The sequence below is a fragment of the Somniosus microcephalus genome, chromosome 21, assembly GCF_052327205.1.
Source record: "Somniosus microcephalus isolate GS21.2 chromosome 21, FLI_Smic_1.0, whole genome shotgun sequence".
NCBI classification, from domain to species: Eukaryota; Metazoa; Chordata; class Chondrichthyes; order Squaliformes; family Somniosidae; genus Somniosus; species Somniosus microcephalus.
Genome location: NC_141007.1, coordinates 53943776 through 53960743, shown reverse-complemented (window position 1 = coordinate 53960743; position 16968 = coordinate 53943776). Strand labels below are relative to the sequence as shown.

The following is a 16968-nucleotide window of genomic DNA, read 5'->3' as shown; positions in this document are numbered from 1 at the left end:
AACAATCTGACTATCAGTGGGCATTTATCTCGAGAGTCCTACCTTCTGAGACCATTTGAATTTCATAAGCGGTATCACACAGGTTGTGCTATGGTCCATTAGCCTGGTTTGTACTACACGTGTGGTCTGTGATGCTTATGGGAGAATAAACCATCAGGAAATAGAAATTAATTTGTCTTCCAATCTGATTGGAAAAAAAATCTGATTGCCAACCAGTCAAAATAACATTGACAAAGAGGTTGTGTTTCAGAAAACAGGTTGGCATAAATGAGAACAGCATTTATTAACGGGTCTCATGAAGGACAGATATAGGCGCATAAAGCTACAATTTTTATCTAAAATAAGTTCTGTAGATTTGAACATCATCTAGTTCTGTTTTAAATATTCAGTAGTAGAAATTTAACTAAATATATTTGGCACATTTTCGGCTGCAAAGAACATTTGGTACTCCAATAGAGTTGAATATGACAACAAATTAGTCCCAGATGTTGTATTTCAGGTACAAGTTTCTGTGTTCCCATACTTGCAGTGGTGCACAATGCCACCTATTGATCATTTTAGGAACTGTTCTTTCTAAAAGCAATAGCCTTTCAGAGACTAAATCAAATTTTCTAGTTATTCATCTATAAAGTAAATATTATTTTGCAGTTTTGGAGAACACAGTTTCGTTTTAGAGTCAAGTGTGCCTTTCAGCCTCTATATTAATGATCCTGATTCTGTTGTACAGAATGTATTAATTTGAGCAGTCTCAGTCCTAGTGTCTTGATGTTTTAACACTGCTATGTCTGGACCTATCTGAGTTCAGCTCAATAGAGACTGCTAACTCAGCTCAGACAAGCTAACTGAAAGCAGGTGGTGCACAAATAGAACTTTACTATGACTGAACTAGTCACTTTGTAGAGATCAGGCATGCACACCTTCTAAAGCGAACATTGATTTGAGTTTGCAAAAATAGTCAAACAAACTTTCTAGTAATAATCTGAACATGAAATTTTAAAAAGTCAAGAGTTCTCTGGGGTCACTTTTATAGAAGCCAGTCTGAACAAGTTATACTTTGCAGAGTGCATTGAATATAATTATGCTGGTGCAGATAGAGGGAAAGTTGAATTGAGATATAATGTAAAAACAATACCAATTATTTAAGCATTGCCTAGATTTGTTCAATTCACCAGCTAAAAATACCTCCTTGCTAAATAAAGATCTCACACTAGTAAATTCTGTATTAATAGCTGTTTAAGTTGCTAGTAGAGTTCTTGTAAATAGAATAATGTCTTATTAACACAGATGTTGTGTTTTTAGCTCAAAACATCGTGCTTAAAGAAGCCGGTGACGATCGAGATCGTCCAAAGTTAGAGAAGGATGTCGTAGAACAACCTCAGATAAAGGTCCCAATAGATCCACCTGAAGGAAGGAATGACAAAGGCGAGGAAGTGCAGCTGGATCGTCCTGACCAAGGTACGGCAAGGTGTTGCTGTATGGGAATTCATTTTGATTGAATGGCAATTGAAAATTTGTTGTTTATAGACTCTGACAGCTTGGTCGTTTTACTCCTGACATCAGTACAAATTCTTATTTCCTCCATTTCTGTATTGAACAGCAAAGCAGCCTCTCTTTGTCCTTGCTCCCCTATCAATGTTGCGCGAGCTAGCACTTGGAGGTTTGCAAAAGTGGCCCAGGGATCATTTCCTCTCTGGTTTTCCCTTTTTATGTAGGGGAGTACCAAGCTTTAACGCAACGCTTATTCAGAGTTTTGGAGAGATTGCAGGTACAGATACACACCCCACTGTGCATTGGTGCTCAAATTTAAAAATTAGACGAGCTTAAAGATATTGCTTGAGAACAAGCTCATAACCCAGTGAAAGAAAGAAAATGTCTTGAATAAACCAAAGGTCCGCTTAATGTTGATTGACACTTAGTGAATCAGAAATGGGCCTTTTTAAAAAAAAAAAAGCCATTTAAATATTTTTAATGAGATAACGAATTGACAGTAGTGTAACTAGAAATGCAAATTGATGTCATTAGGTGAATCAATAACGAGCAAACCAGTAGATACCCACCAATGAGCAACTACCAAGCACATATGGAAGCAACAATTTGCATATGAGGAGCAAGGAAAGTTTATCAATGGAAGAAAGGAGAAAGTAAACTGATCAAATAGCTCAGTATATGTTTCAAAGTGTTACCAGCTGGTTATTTTTTCTTCAGCACAAAAGTATTTCAACTTAACCATAAAAAGTAACCAACAACTTTTGGAAATGCATTCAAGTTTTGTCCTGAGGCCTATCCACCATCTTACCGCAAATTTGGCTCCCAAGCCACTGGGCGGCTGGTTATTGATCCCTTGAGCAATATCACGGACTGGCCCGCTCGCTGGGTTGATCAACTCAAGATAGTCAGCTACATTAGCGAGACTTGCTCTGTGATGAGCATTACATAGAATAAGAGCGACTAGTCATCTTGCTTTCGAGTCCACTGCAACCGTTTTGGCTATGTGGAATTGATTGGCGCACTACAGCTTCATTTCGCATGAAAGAAAGCAGAAACGCTCCAACATAGTATAAACTTTTTCATAAATCATGATTGTACAGCCATGTAACTCATAACTTATATCTGCATTGTCTGTCCGATGGGAGTGGCATGACAAGAGGAACTGGAGAATGGTGAAAAACTTTCAAAATGGAAGTTAAAAAATTGCATTTTTTAACATAATTAAGTGGCAGTTGCCTAGGAAAAAAAAAAAAAAAATCCCAGGTGCTGTTATAGTTTGCAGAAGAAGACTATAGAATTTGCATCTAGCGTTTTTTTTCCCATCTTTATTTGCAGGGGTTGCTCATCCAGTGGGAGAGGCTCATCGACATGAACCACCTATCCCACATGATGAAGTCATTGTAGATGAAGGAAAGGATGGTGATGAATCAAATGAGAAGAACCTTCCAGCATTGAAAGCTGAGCAGGCAAATGATGATGGAAAACAAGAGATGAAAATCAATGTTAATGAACAGGAGGTGAAAGAATCAAAAGAGGAAGAGATGGTTAAGCCTGGATTAAAAGAACAGGGAAAAGAGATTGAAAACAATATCAACAATGCTGGAAATGCTCCAGAGATTGATTCCGAACCGAAGGAACAACCAGCCAAGATGGAACCCGAGGTGAATGTTCAAGGTGCAGTGCCTCAACCAGGAGTAGAATTGCATCCGCGAAAGTTGAAGGATAAACATGGCAAAGTTCCTGGAGAAGAAGATTCAGTGATTCATAATCCAGAAGGGATTGTAGAAAGCATGAAGAACAAAGAGCTTGAAAATGGTAAGCTGTATCTGGTTGGATCCAACTAAAACCTTGGTGAGTTGCTGCAGTAGATCCTGCAGATGGTACATACTGCAGCCACATTGCACCAGTGGTGGTGGTCAGGGTGGGGCTGGATATCGAATCGTGTGGCAGGGGCATTGATCAAGTGAGCTGCTTGGCCTTGGATGCTGCCGAGCTTCTTTTGTTGTGGCTGCACCCATTCAGGTGAGCATTCCATCACGCTCCTAACCTGAGCTTGGAGGAGTCGAGAGGTGAGCCACTCGTCACAGTGCACACAACCTCTGCTGCTTTAGCCACGATGTTAATATGGCTGGTCTAGTTCAGCTTCTGGTCAATGGTGACCCTCACCCCCACCCCCCCCCCCCCCCCCCGGATGTTGATGGTAGGGGACTTGGCAATGATCGTGCTTTTAACGACTACTCCTACCCCTTTCCCCTCCCCGCTATGGTCCAATTATTTCCCTGACATGTAACTCTGCTTGATCTGAATATTGCACTTAGTCTTAGCTCCCCCTTATGCAAAGCCATGGGAGATCGACTAGTATATGTAAAAAAAAATTGCATGCAGCCTGTCTGTTGGCCGTCGGTGCTCCTGTTTGGACAGTGTTAATCGAATTAATCCATTCATCTAATTATTTCCTGCAGAAATTAGACATTTCCTCGGAATGACGGCTGACGTTTTTTTTGGCTCGAAGTAGTAGTAGTATCAGTTGACCTGTTAGCAGAAATGGTTTTATATCTTAATTTGCTGACTTGAGCAAAGCTGTGCCCTTTAATAAAGCCTGATTAATCTCTCTGTGGTCAGGAGCAGAAACTGAAGTTGGGGGGAATACTTATTACAAATTAAGCAGCGTATGTACTGTGATAATGTGTTAAAAGGTTATAATAACAATGTCTGTACAATACTGTTCTCTACCATTTTAATGGTGCAAGGAGATTTTATATCTTTTTATAATATTTCTTGCATTAGGCACATATGTTGAGTCTGACATCTGTGTTGTGCCTATTGTATGTCTGTCAATTTTCATCCTCATTGGTTAAGTGGATCTTTAGTATTTCACCAGTCAAACTGCACAGAAACCTTCGCCGTAATTTCCATTTTTCCCTCGATCATATTCCACTGAAAAATTCTGCACCATCTCATTCTTCAAAAAAAAAAGTTCAGAATTACATTTCAGCAAAAGCAAGCTGAGAACAGGCAACCATGCCAGTTCCTCACGGGTAGGGAGACATCTTTGGCTCTGCTGGATGCCAGAGGAGGTGGTTGGTGTCGGCACTTAACAGATCCTTGTTATAGAACACCTATCCACTGAAATAAAAACCAAAAATGCTGGAAATACTCAGCAGGTCAGACAGCATCTGTGAAGAGAGAAACAGTTAACCTTTCATGTTGATGACCTTTTCGCCAGAACTGGAAAAAGTTAGAGATATAACAGGTTTTAAGCAAGTGCAGAGGCAGGGAAAGCAGGGAGGGGAGGAAAGAACAAAAGGGAAGGTCTATGATGGGGTGGAAGGCAGGAGAGATTAAATGACAAAAGGGATGATGGAGCAAGGCAAAAGGAGATGGTAATGGGACAAGTAAAGAAACTAGAGGAGGTGTAAATGGGAATGGCAGAATCATCAACAGCTGCCGTCCAAAAAAAATGGGGGCCGAGATTATGATCTGAAATTGTTGAACTCGATGTTGAGTCCAGAAAGCTGTCAAGTGCCTAATCGAAAGATGAGGTGCTGTTCCTTGAGCTTACCTTGAGCTTCATTGGAACAGTGTAGGAGGCAGAGGTCAGAGTGGAGTGGAAAATTAAAGTGTCAGGTGACCGGAAGCTCGGGATAACGCTTGTGGACTGAACGGAGGAGGTCACCCAATCTGCGTTTGGTCTCCCCAATGTAGAGGAGACCGCATTGTGAGCAATGAATACAGTATACTAAATTAAAAGAAGTACAAGTAAATCACTGTTTCACCTGGAAGGGGTGTTTGGGGCTCTGGACAGTGGAAGGGAGGAGGTAAAAGGGCAGGTGCTGCATCTCCTGAGCTTGCATGGGAAGGTGCCGGTGGAAGGGGAGGGGGTGTTGGGAGAAATAGAGGAGTGGACCAGGGTGTCGTGGAGGGAACAGTCCCTTCGGAATGCTGAAGGGGAGGGGAGGTGGGATCACGCTGGTGATGGCGGACATGGGCCAATAAAATGCCTATCCACTGACTCAATGTGAGCATCCACTGACTCATTGTGAGCACACCACAGGAGAGCCATTAATATTTATAGAGAAGAGCTGTCCACCAACACAAAATTAGGACTGCAGACAATTGGCTAAAATATGATGTACTACTAAATACATACCGGTTTTATATTGAGTTGCACGGCATTGAATTTATGAAGGACATTGAAGCCCCCTAGTGTCAGAAAATCGTTGCTGCAGTTGACTGAACAAAGCAAGGTAACATTTTTAACACTATAATTTTAGCCAAATTCATGTTCTAGTGCTGTATTAATTCAGATTTTTTTGACATTTGCAGATAATTAAGTTATACATCAAGAAGTTGATTTGATTATTTTTTTTCATCCTCCCCCACCATTAAGGTAACAAGAAAGATTTGTCCTCTCTGGAAAAAGCTGATGGAGCTGAAGTGCCACAGCCACATGTCCGTGATGAGAGGGACAGTGAAAATGCAATTTTAGAAGAAAAACAAGATGGAAATCCAGCAGAAGTAGCAGAGGGTGAGTTGTGACAGAATGTGGATTGCACTGTATCGCTCTTAAAGTTGGGAAGCTTTTGGTTTAAAGTAAAAACCATTTTAAGTAAGTAACCTGCATTTCATTGGCCCATGTCCTAAACATCTTAATATTTGTGACTGCACTGCCATCATTTTTTAAGGTATTGAAATACTTTGCTGTCTATTTGGTACAAGTACAATAAATGTTCTCATTTGTCCTCTGTATATTCTCTTCCCCCCCCCCCCCCCCCCCTATTTACCAGTTTCTGTAACTTTTTAAGTAGTTATCAATGGAACATCACTACTCCTCTTGTTATAACTGCTCTCATGACATCAAAAGGATAAATTTCTTTAGTTCATAGTTGCAAAAAAAATTGTGATGTTTGGAAAAAACTGGCCTGCAGCAATTTCGCTTGCACAATAAACAGAATACACAGTGCTGATCAATGCAGTATGTAGCTTTCCCCTTTATGAATCATAACTCAACAGATCAGAATAAGAAATGAAACTGAAAGCTTTACAGTTCCTATGTTGTACTCAGCAGAATTTGCATATTTAATTGAATTACTTCACCCGTTTGGGTCATTTATCTCTCCGCTTTAGCTCCCCAACCCCCTCCATATCATGTACCTTTTCCTGCTTAAGAGATGGGCAGGCAACTTGCAGCCAGAACAACACCTACAGTTTGCTTGCTGCAAAAATTACCATATGGGGAATCACAGGCATGACCCCACTTCTTACCACGGCTTGGCATGGTGTATTAGATACCCCGCCAGAATTAGCTGAGTGGCAAACATGTACTCCACCCTGAAATGTTGGTGAATTCCTCATCACTGTATTAATAGGCCTTGAATTAAATTTAAATCTTTACCACAACACACTGACATCGTGCCCCCCCAAATAAATCACTCAAATAAAAGTGCTGCTGCAGCATTCTCTAAAAGGGGGCTGGAATACAAAGGCAAGGAAGTTATTCTTCAGTTATATCGAGTTTTGGTCAGACCCCATCTGGAGTACTACATTCAGTTTTGGGCACCACACCTCAGGAAAGATATATTGGCCTTGGAGGGGATGCAGCACAGATTCACCAGAATGATACTGGGTCTTAGAAGGTTAAATTATGAGGACAGGTTGCATAAACTTGGCTTGTATTCCCCTTGAGTTTAGAAGATTGAGAGGTGATCTGATCACGGTGCTTAAAATGTTAAAAGGATCTGATAGGGTAGATGCAGAGAAACTATTTCCTCTGGTAGGGGAATCAAGAACAAGACGACAAAATCAGAGCTAGGCCATTTAGGAGCGAAATCAGGAAGCACTTTTCACACAATGGGTAACAAATTTGAAACTCTCTCTTCTCCTCCTCCCCCCCCCCCCCCCCCCCCAAAAAAAGGCTATGGATACTAGAACAATTGGAGCTTTCAAGACTGGGATAGATAGATTTTTGTTAGGTAAGGGCATCAAGAGATATTGAGCAAAGGCGGGTAAATAGAGTTGAGGTGCAGATCAGCCATGCTCTAATTGAATGGCGGAACAGGCACAAGGGGCTGAATGGCCTACTCCCGTTCCAGTGTACCTAAAACTTATCTAAATAACCTAACGTCTTACTAGAATTGTACAGTGCTTTGGTGAGACCACACCTGGAGTACTGTCCACAGTTTTGGTCTCCTCATCTGAGAAAGGACATACATAGCTTTAGAGGTGATGCAACAAAGGTTCACTAGATTGATTCCTATGATGAGAGATTGTGTAGAATGGGCCTATACTCTCTGGAGTTTAGAAGAATGAGAGGTGATCTCATTGAAACATGCAAGATTCTGAGGGGGATTCACAGGGTAGATGCTGAGAGGTTGTTTCCCCTGGCTGGAGAGTCTAGAACTAGGGGGCATAGTCTCAGGATAAGGGGTCGGCCATTTAAGACTGAGATGAGGAGGAACTTTTTCACTCGAGGGTTGTGAGTCTTTGGAATTCTCTGCCCCAAAGGGCTGTGGATGCTGAGTCATTGAGTATATTTAAGGCTGGGATAGATAGATTTTTGGACTCTAGGGGAATTGAGGGATATGGGGATCGGGCAGGAAAGTGGAGTTGAGGTCAAAGATCAGCCATGATCTTATTGAATGGCGGAGCAGGCTCAAAGGGCTGTATGGCCTACTTCTGCTCCTAATTCTTATGTTCTTTTGTAACAAATAATTGTGTGGGTTTAAAAGTGCAGAGCAAGAATTCATCTATCACTTTATTTAGATGAAAAATTGCTGATTTCATTTTTACTCTTTTTCTAATGTAGATGATGAAAAACATATGGACCATATAGTTCTACTGAATGTGATTAAAGAACAGCAGCAACAGCAGAAGCGACTGTTAGACCAACAGGAGAAACTGTTGGCCGTCATTCAGGAACAACACAAGGAGATCCACCAGCAGAGGATTGATGATGAGGACAAAGGACAGCAGGGTAAGAGCCATTATGAAGAACAGAATAAAACTAAGCAATGCTTTATCATACTGGGAAACGCTACATTAATGGATAGATTCATCCTGCATTCCTCAATCTGGATCACTTTTACTGATTTATTTAACATAAGGGACAAGATTGAGACAAGCCACTCAACTGTTTGCATTGACGTGGCATAACTGGCATTAAAGTAACTTAATGCTGCAAAGAGGGACTGAACATGGTAGATTCCTCTGCATTGGCAATCAAAAGTAAAATTTACATTATCTCCTACAAGTTGAATTTTTTACACCATTTTTTGATATATAGATAGATGCTGGAATATTTTATACAGTACTACAATATATTTCCCCTTTAAATAATCGGTCATTATTGTGTGACCTTTATGGAACAGACGTAAAGTGGGTATTAGAATCTGCAATATATTATTAGCCTGTGGGCATATGAAATGCTCACAATTGTGTATTGCCCATGTGAATTCAGTGACCTTTTTCTGTAAAAAGTGGGGGAAAAAAGGTAATCATTGTTAATAGTTGGTAAATTACAGGAAGTACATTGAACTAATAACTTTATTGCAATCAGTCTTATTTAAGTGACATCTTAAAATATATAGAGATTGTTTTCCAACGATATGCTAGCAAGAATATTTCTTCATTATTGCCCAGTCCTGTTGCATGATGTGATACACCATCAGTCCGTTATCACAACTCTTGTATTTCTCCTTCCCATCATGTGTCATAACTATCACATCAAAATTGCCATGGAGGGAAGTATTGGCATTTTATAACATTATGACTACTCCTAAGTATCTAAGTAACATAACCATATTATCTTTATCTATAAACAAGATATAGTTGAAACACAATCTTGTGGTACCTTCCAGCATTTTAACCTTTTTGATTATCTTACAACCTTGCAATACACTCCATCTTAGCTGTCGTGTATACTTGTCAAATGTTTGTATTTTCTTCCCTTGACGTAGTATGTGCTCTTGTGAAAATGCTGCATGATCACTTAGTGACATAATTTTAAGCAATAGTTAGGTAATGGATGTATCACCTATAATAATGGAACAATTGTATAAAAGAATACAAAAGCAAAATACTGCAGATGCTGGCAATCTGAAATAGAAACAGAAAATGCTGGAAATACTCAGCCGGTCAGGCAGCATCTGTGGAGAGAGAAACAGAGTTAACGTTTCAGGTCGATGACCTTCAAAGATTTCTCTTTTGTCGGTACAGAAAAGTCTCGTTTAAACGGCACCTAAATATCCGGAATTCTCTATTAACCCGCAAAATTCTCACGCCGAAAACACCTCAATAACCGGCAATGTTGCCGAGTCCGAGTCTCCCGCGGTGGCCGAGTTAGTCAGGTGGGGGTAGTTCTCCAAACTGCCACTACTCAGCTTCTTGGCGCTGTCGGAAGTCCGAACACCTCAAAACCCCTGTAACAGGAGTCTGACTCTCCCGCGCTGCCGGTAGTCTCTTCTGATCCGCCATTTTACAGGGGTACTGTGTGTTTCCCACACTGCTGGTAGTCATTGCATTGCATTACCCTCAACTGGCAGTACTGTACTTAATCAAGCATCTTCCACCATCCATTTAACACAACATTCTGTAGGTGAGTACCCAATTACTGTATACTGCACATTTCTTGATTTTTTTATTTTTCTTTGTTAAAAATAGCCTCGGTAGATAACCCTCTCCGCCATCCGGAAATTTTGATAAACCGGCAACACGCCAGTCCCGTTGGTGCCAGATAAAAAAGTTTCCTGTAGTTATTTCTATTAAACCAATGCAGTTTGCTGAATCTACATATTACAGGTAGACTATCCTTTATCCGAAAACCTTGGGACCAGCCGAGTTTCGGATAAAGGAGAATTTCGGATTTCGGAAGGTGGGTCGGCGGGGGTCGGCGGGGGGTCGTGCGCACGACTTACGCTGACGCTCAGCGTAAGTCAGTCGGGGCCGGCGGGGTCCGCGGGGGGGTCGGCGGTTGTCGGGGCTGGCGGGGTCGGCGGTTGTCGGGGTCGGCGGTTGTCGGGGCTGGCGGGGTCCGCGGGGGGGATCGGCGGTTGTCGGGGCCGGGGGGGTCGGCGGTTGTCGGGGCTGGCGAGGTCGGCGGTTGTCGGGGCTGGCGGGGTCCGCGGGGGGGTCGGCGGTTGGCGGGGTCAGCGGGGGGGATCGGCGGTTGTCTGGGCCGGCGGGGTCCGCGGGGGGGGTCGGCGGTTGTCGGGGTCCGCGGGGGGGTTGGCGGGGTCGGCGGGGGGTTGTGCGCACGACTTACCCTTTATCCGAACTTCCGAAACCGGAACCCTCTAAAAACCGAAGGTTTTTTCGTTCGTACGCACGACTTACGCTGAACGAAAAAACCTTTGGTTTTTAGAGGGTTTCGGTTTTCGGAAGTCCGGATAAAGGGTAGTCTACCTGTATCACTAAAAAGAGAAGGTATTAAATTTGAACTTAGTTTTTGGTAAAGTAACAAATTTTCTGAAGATGTAAGTGGGTTAGTAGATGACAAGAATGTTGGGGGTAATATTTATGTTTGGATATATTTGAAAGGATTCTTCAAAAGTGGCACAAAGTCTTACATGAGCCATCTATTACAGCTACCTACCAAAAAACTGAGTCTCGCAAAAGATGAACTAATTATTTGCTGCTTCCCTAGCCTGCTGCAGAAATCATCAGCCATTCCTCGCTATTTAAAGCTGCACCAGAAATTTCCAATCCCCTTCCCCCAGCGCAGTACTCTCATGTTATACAGGAGTTGCACTCGGCCAACATCAATCGGTATGCAGGAGCTAATCCCGTATTCATTGGAAGGGTCGTCGCTGGAGTAGATCAGTAGCCGGCAGTCCTGCCCTTGCAGCGCATCATTGGGGCAAATGCCTCATGGGATTTTGGGGCCAATATTTATTAATGACCTTGATGATAAATCATAATTGGGGTGTCTATAGTTTGCAGCTAAAGAAAAATTGACTAGGTGTATTGAAGTTTCATCCGATTTAAATGGATCTACAGCTTCACTTCCCGAGCAGATGAGTGTTCAGTAACATGCAGTATTAGTAGATGTAAGGTTATGTATACAGGTGCAAACTTTAATATGGCTACTCAGTGATGGATTTTACAAGTGGAGCAGATTGAACACTAGACTGTCTTTGAAAATCTCCACAATGTATGGCTGTGATTGCCAAGGCAAATGGAATATATACTTGTGTATAGTTAGGTTAATATAGTCCAAGAAAATAATGTTGATCTGTAATACATGAATGCTGTTGTTTGGAGTATTGCACCTAATTCTTGTCTCTGTGCCTTTGAAAAATTCCACAGGAAAACTACAAGGGTAATTAATGGGACTTAAATTGTTGAGCTGCGCAAAAACTTCTGGTGACATTTTGCTTTTTCCTTAGAAAAACAGGTTTGAGGGACATGATGTGAGTGTTTAAAGTTACGATGACGAGGATAGATGACGCGGCTATAAGGAAGTTGTTTGGAATAAACTAGGAGAAGATTTGGAGTTTAAGAAACTGAGCTAAATTTAAGTAAATTAATATTGAAAACTTGTGGAATAAACTGCCATCAAACACCATGAATACTGAATCTCTTGAGTGCGCCAACAGATAGCCAGGAATCTTGCAAGCTAAGAGCAGAGCTGGGGACGAAATAGGCATTTCTAAGTCTAAATGTAGAATCATATTGAGCTATGTTGGCCTTTTCTCAGGCCTTGGCTTTGTGTGTTCCTGTAAAATACTGGCATCACCTTTCCTTTTTTTTTTTTAAACTTCTGTAGACATTGAAAACCCTGTGAAAGAGAAGACAGATCAAGAAAGTGAAGACCAAGTGAAAAATGTTGACGCTATAAATGGGCAGCAGGCAGAGAAGCCTAATTTAATTAATGCTGATTCCCAGGGTGACTCTCCTAAACTTGGTCAGGATCTACTAGCAGCTAACCACAATAAGGATATTGTTGCACCTAAAGATATTTTGCAAGAAGCTTGGGGCAATGTCTTAGAAAACCAGGATCAAGTTCGTGATTCCAAACAGAATGCTGAAATTGGAGTCAATGTTGACGCTCCCAAAGTTGCACCACAGCCGAGAGACACATTTAAAGAAGTCATCCAAAAAAATGAGGCTGCAGACCTTCTCCCGAAAGGTAGAGGTGGTGAAAGGGTGGTGCCGCATTTTGATGCTGAAGTTCCAAAGGCTGTTCCACAAAATGGTATTCATGGTGCAGGAGCTAAATTTGCCCAAGAACATAGAGTTAGAAATCCAAATGTTCCCTTGGAGAGTGGGGTCAAAGTTGAAAGGGAAGGACCTGAAGCTGGGAATAGAAATCCAAATGTCCCAGATAATGGGGCTAGAGTTCCAAAGATTTCCGAAGGTCTCCATATTAAAGCAAAAGATGAAGTTCATGAGATTGAATCAGAAATTGAGACCAAACCTTTAAAAGATGAACAAGTAGAAAAACATGGGCATGATGAGAAGAACGAAAAAGAAGTGAAAGTCGGAGATGGGGGTATATTTCGGGAAAAGAATGACCAGCCAGGTGGACACATTGAAGACAGGAAGGAAAAGATCCACTGGCCTGTGAATGCCGGTAAAATTAACGCACATCAAGGAGAAAATCCTATTGACAGAGCACAGGAATTTGATGAAAGGAAAGCTGAGGAAGATCCAATGAAAAGTCAGAGAAAAGAAAAGGCTTTAGATGAAAGCATTGACCTTCAGCATCTGGACCCAAATGCACCGCCACAGCACAAGGAAAAGAATCCAAGCCAGAAGAATGGTGAACCATACAAAGACTTGAAACTTGATGGAGGCGGTGACCTTCGTAGAAGAAAGAGGGATCTAAGGTCAAGCATGGATGAAAGCTATCAAGACGACGATGGTAAACTGATCATCAGCCTTGATCCAGTGCCAAACTTTAAAACCGATAACCTCCGAAGTGCGTTGGAGAGCCAACTGAAACAGGGAGCAGGTGCATCATTCCAGATCGTTCAGAGCCGAAAGATAAAGCAAGTGACAGATACAGAAAACGATACGTGATTCAACTAATCCCCTTCCCATTCCATTTCCAGAGGAAGCCTATTTTGAGGTTCAAATAAAATGTCTCCTGGACAGTCGTAAGCTACCTTTGTGTCCTCTGTGCAGCTTATACAGTGTCACGTCTGCATTGCATTGTGTGAAAGAAGTCCACTTAAAGCAGATTAATTCAATAGGACTTCAAGAAGAATTTTAAAATAACAGACCAAGAGTTCAGAAAAAAAAGCAAACATTTATCAGAATTTAGTTAACTGCTGAAATAATGATTATCCAACAAGGAGGTTAGCCAATAACTGTACCTGCATAGCTCAGTATACTACTTGTACTGAAATGCTGATTGCCATAAGGCATTGCACAACCAGGAAATTCTAAAAGAAGTATCTGAATTACGGAAAACTTCCAAGTCCTGTCGTTCTGCGCATTTGTGACCTGAAGCCACCAAGGATGAATGAAAATGACTTTACTGTGCAACCTGTTGGGATTCTGACAGTTAAATGTACCATTGATTGTATGAAGTCCAGTTTCAAACCTTTGAAATGCAATTACTAGTGTCTTCTATTTCCTCTCAGGGACAACATGCTGTTTCAATGTAAGCAGTAGGCTTTTCTTGTTGTATGGATTTCTAAATGGGTATTCAGTAGGGCAGTTGATTGTATAGTTTAATAATTTAAAGATTTATGCAATTAATGCCTAATTTGTTTACACGTGTGCACGAGAAAGTTAACGTCTAAACTCCTAGATACACACTTTATAATGGGTGATGTTTCAAAATTTGATTTCAAACATTTCAACTTTCCCTGCTTAAAATAAACCAATTCAGAACATAATTTATGCTTTAAAATGTGGTCTGTTCTCTTAACTTACTACATTAATTCTAATTAAGTACATTGACTTACTGTATTATGGTTGCATCTTTAGTAATTTTGACACTCCGAAACCCTGATTTAAATTATTTGACAACACAATTTTTTGCACAGTAGCAATCTAAAATTACTTGTGTATTTTATGGAGGGTTAAAGGTGCAATATTTCATTGTGCCCTTTACCTAACCTTTGTGTGCTGCATATTCCTAAGCAAAGCTATATAGGTCAGCTATAAGGCCACAAAATGGAAACTAGTTGAGACCAGTATACACTTAAATGAATAAACTAGAATAAGGCATAAGAACATAAGGCCCTGTACACTGGTTTTATCCTCAAGTTACATTTGTAAAATACATTTCTATGTATATTTTTATGAAGAATTACCTTTAAAAAAAAACTTACCATTATGTAATTGACCTCCCAGTCTGGCTGCTATTTTTATTAGAGTTCGAAAACTTGGATTCTCAAATTTGACTGAACATGAGATTCCATCACCCCTCAGCTATTCAATAAAAATGTGTACCGGTCAACGGTCAGTGAGAGAACATCATGTGTCCACACCCACATCACAGACGGCGAGCAGATACCAAGTGCTTTTTTTGGTGGGGGTTGGGGAGGTAAATTTATATAATATATACTGGATTGTATCTTAAAACATGAATGAGTGTAAGTCTGCGGGAATACTTCACTGGTATTTACTTAGTTGGACTGTTCAAATAATTCTATGTTTCTGGTGCAACCAAGTTGTTCCCATTTAGAGGCTTCTCTCAGATGTAAATTTTTAGTGTTATATTTAAAAACAAATCTAATGTTCAAAGCCAAATTATATAAACTCTGCACACTTGTAAATAATATTGAAGCATATAGCATGATGGGTTCTCCGTAGGGCTTGGAACAGGCAGTAGTTTTTCAATTTCTGAACCTCCTTTTTTAGAATATCAATTTTATTTATGGAAATTGATCAGGACAGAGAACCAGGTTATCGTAAATGCCCGAATTATTGTGGCCTAAATATAGTCACTATTTTTGCAAATATTTTTAGGCCACTAACATCTTCCGATGACTATCAACTTTCCAGTACATCACCAAATCACAAACATGACCGTTAGCTGAATTTTTCTTGAAATATATTTACGTCCTATTCATATTTAAACTTCTAGTAGCTGGTATCTGTTCACTACCAGTGCTATAAGGGATAAAAAGTTAAAATCATCCATGCACCAATTGCTGTGGCTTTCTCTATCTCATTTTAAATGTAATTTAAGTTGGTGCATGTATTTTCTGTATTTATGTTCTAGCAACATTACAAAACTGTAGAACATCCAAATGTTATCGTCTTCAGTTAGTGTTCCAGTTAGTTTACTTTGATTAAAAAATATATATATTCTGCACCATCTCAACAAAGAGAATGGGTCTGTACTCGGACCCTGACTCGCGCTGCTTAAGCTACCTGTTGGGAGATGAGCAGAAAATGTATTCATTGTCTTACCCTCTGAGTTCCTTGTTTCCTATAGATAAGTGCCTGAGTTCCACTTGGTGCCTTCTCTCCAGGTCCAGCCAAGTTTGTGAACTCGCCCTATGGGGAGTGTAAACTATACTTCCTACTGCAGGTTTCAGTAAGTACATTTTTACTGAAGACATTTAAATCTGATTCCCAAATGGTGCCTGGTATAAGTGATCAAAATGTCTCCGATTACATATCACCTTTTCTACCCTTTTCACTTTTTAAATGTTTTATTCCCTTCAAAATGCTGTACAGGGTTAAACAATAATGAAGACATCGATAAGGTAAAAACATTGAAGGACAAAACTTAAGGTTAATCTTCCAGTTGTTTAACTGCACCTGAATTTGGTAGTTTAGATAAGAGTGCATTTTTCCCACTCCTCTTAAAAGATAATTACACTTTCATCCAACCATGTCTTTTTTTTTAGAATTGCTTAGAATTTCTTGAAAACATTCCCCTACTGCTTGTAGTTAGGTCTCGTGTGAAATCACAACATAATTTCGGTACCATTTGAAGTAGTATCCCTCAGTCAAGGTGATTCATCCTAATTCAGGATTACCCTTCAACTAGTCATCCTTCAGGTTTCAAGAGGTGAATGAAGTTAAGTCCAAGAACCTACAAAATGAAACTAGATGATGGTGAAGGTGGACTAAGCCATTGACAGTTTAAGCCAGGAAAACAGTTCTGATGAGATCAATCTAAAATAACATTCCAAATGAATGAGCTACAATTGGAAAATGAAATGGAACATATCTTGCAGATACACTGTGTATTCTGTCCTCCTATTGTAAATGGTTGGTTTAACAATAAAGTGCAATTAATAAAAACATTTGGTATAGATTTTTATTTATTGTATTTCATGGAAATGTTACAGCAGGGTGAAGACAGTCTGGTAGCAAAAAATCCTAGTAAAGGATCCCCTTGGAATAAGTGACCATAATATGGTTGAATTCCAAATTCAGTTTGAGGGTGAGAGGGTTGGATCTCAAACCAGTGTACTAAGCTTAAATAAAGGAGACTATGAAGGTATGAGAGTAGAATTGACTAAAGTGGACTGGGAAAACAGATTAAAGTGTAAGACGGTACAAGAGCAGTGG

The 16968-nt window shown here is 40.5% G+C and overlaps 1 protein-coding gene across 1 annotated transcript in view; it reads left to right on the top strand.

Annotated features, from left to right (window-relative positions):
• Window positions 1-16698, top strand: part of slc38a10 (solute carrier family 38 member 10) — a 129553-nt gene extending 112855 nt beyond the window's left edge. The window contains exons 12-16 of the mRNA XM_085963643.1: window positions 1300-1455; window positions 2824-3303; window positions 5879-6016; window positions 8294-8461; window positions 12251-16698. Coding sequence (XP_085819769.1) covers window positions 1300-1455; window positions 2824-3303; window positions 5879-6016; window positions 8294-8461; window positions 12251-13506 — 2198 coding nt within the window. The 3' untranslated portion in view covers window positions 13507-16698. The remainder of the gene's footprint in view (window positions 1-1299; window positions 1456-2823; window positions 3304-5878; window positions 6017-8293; window positions 8462-12250) is intronic.
• Window positions 16699-16968: the final 270 nt, after the last annotated feature.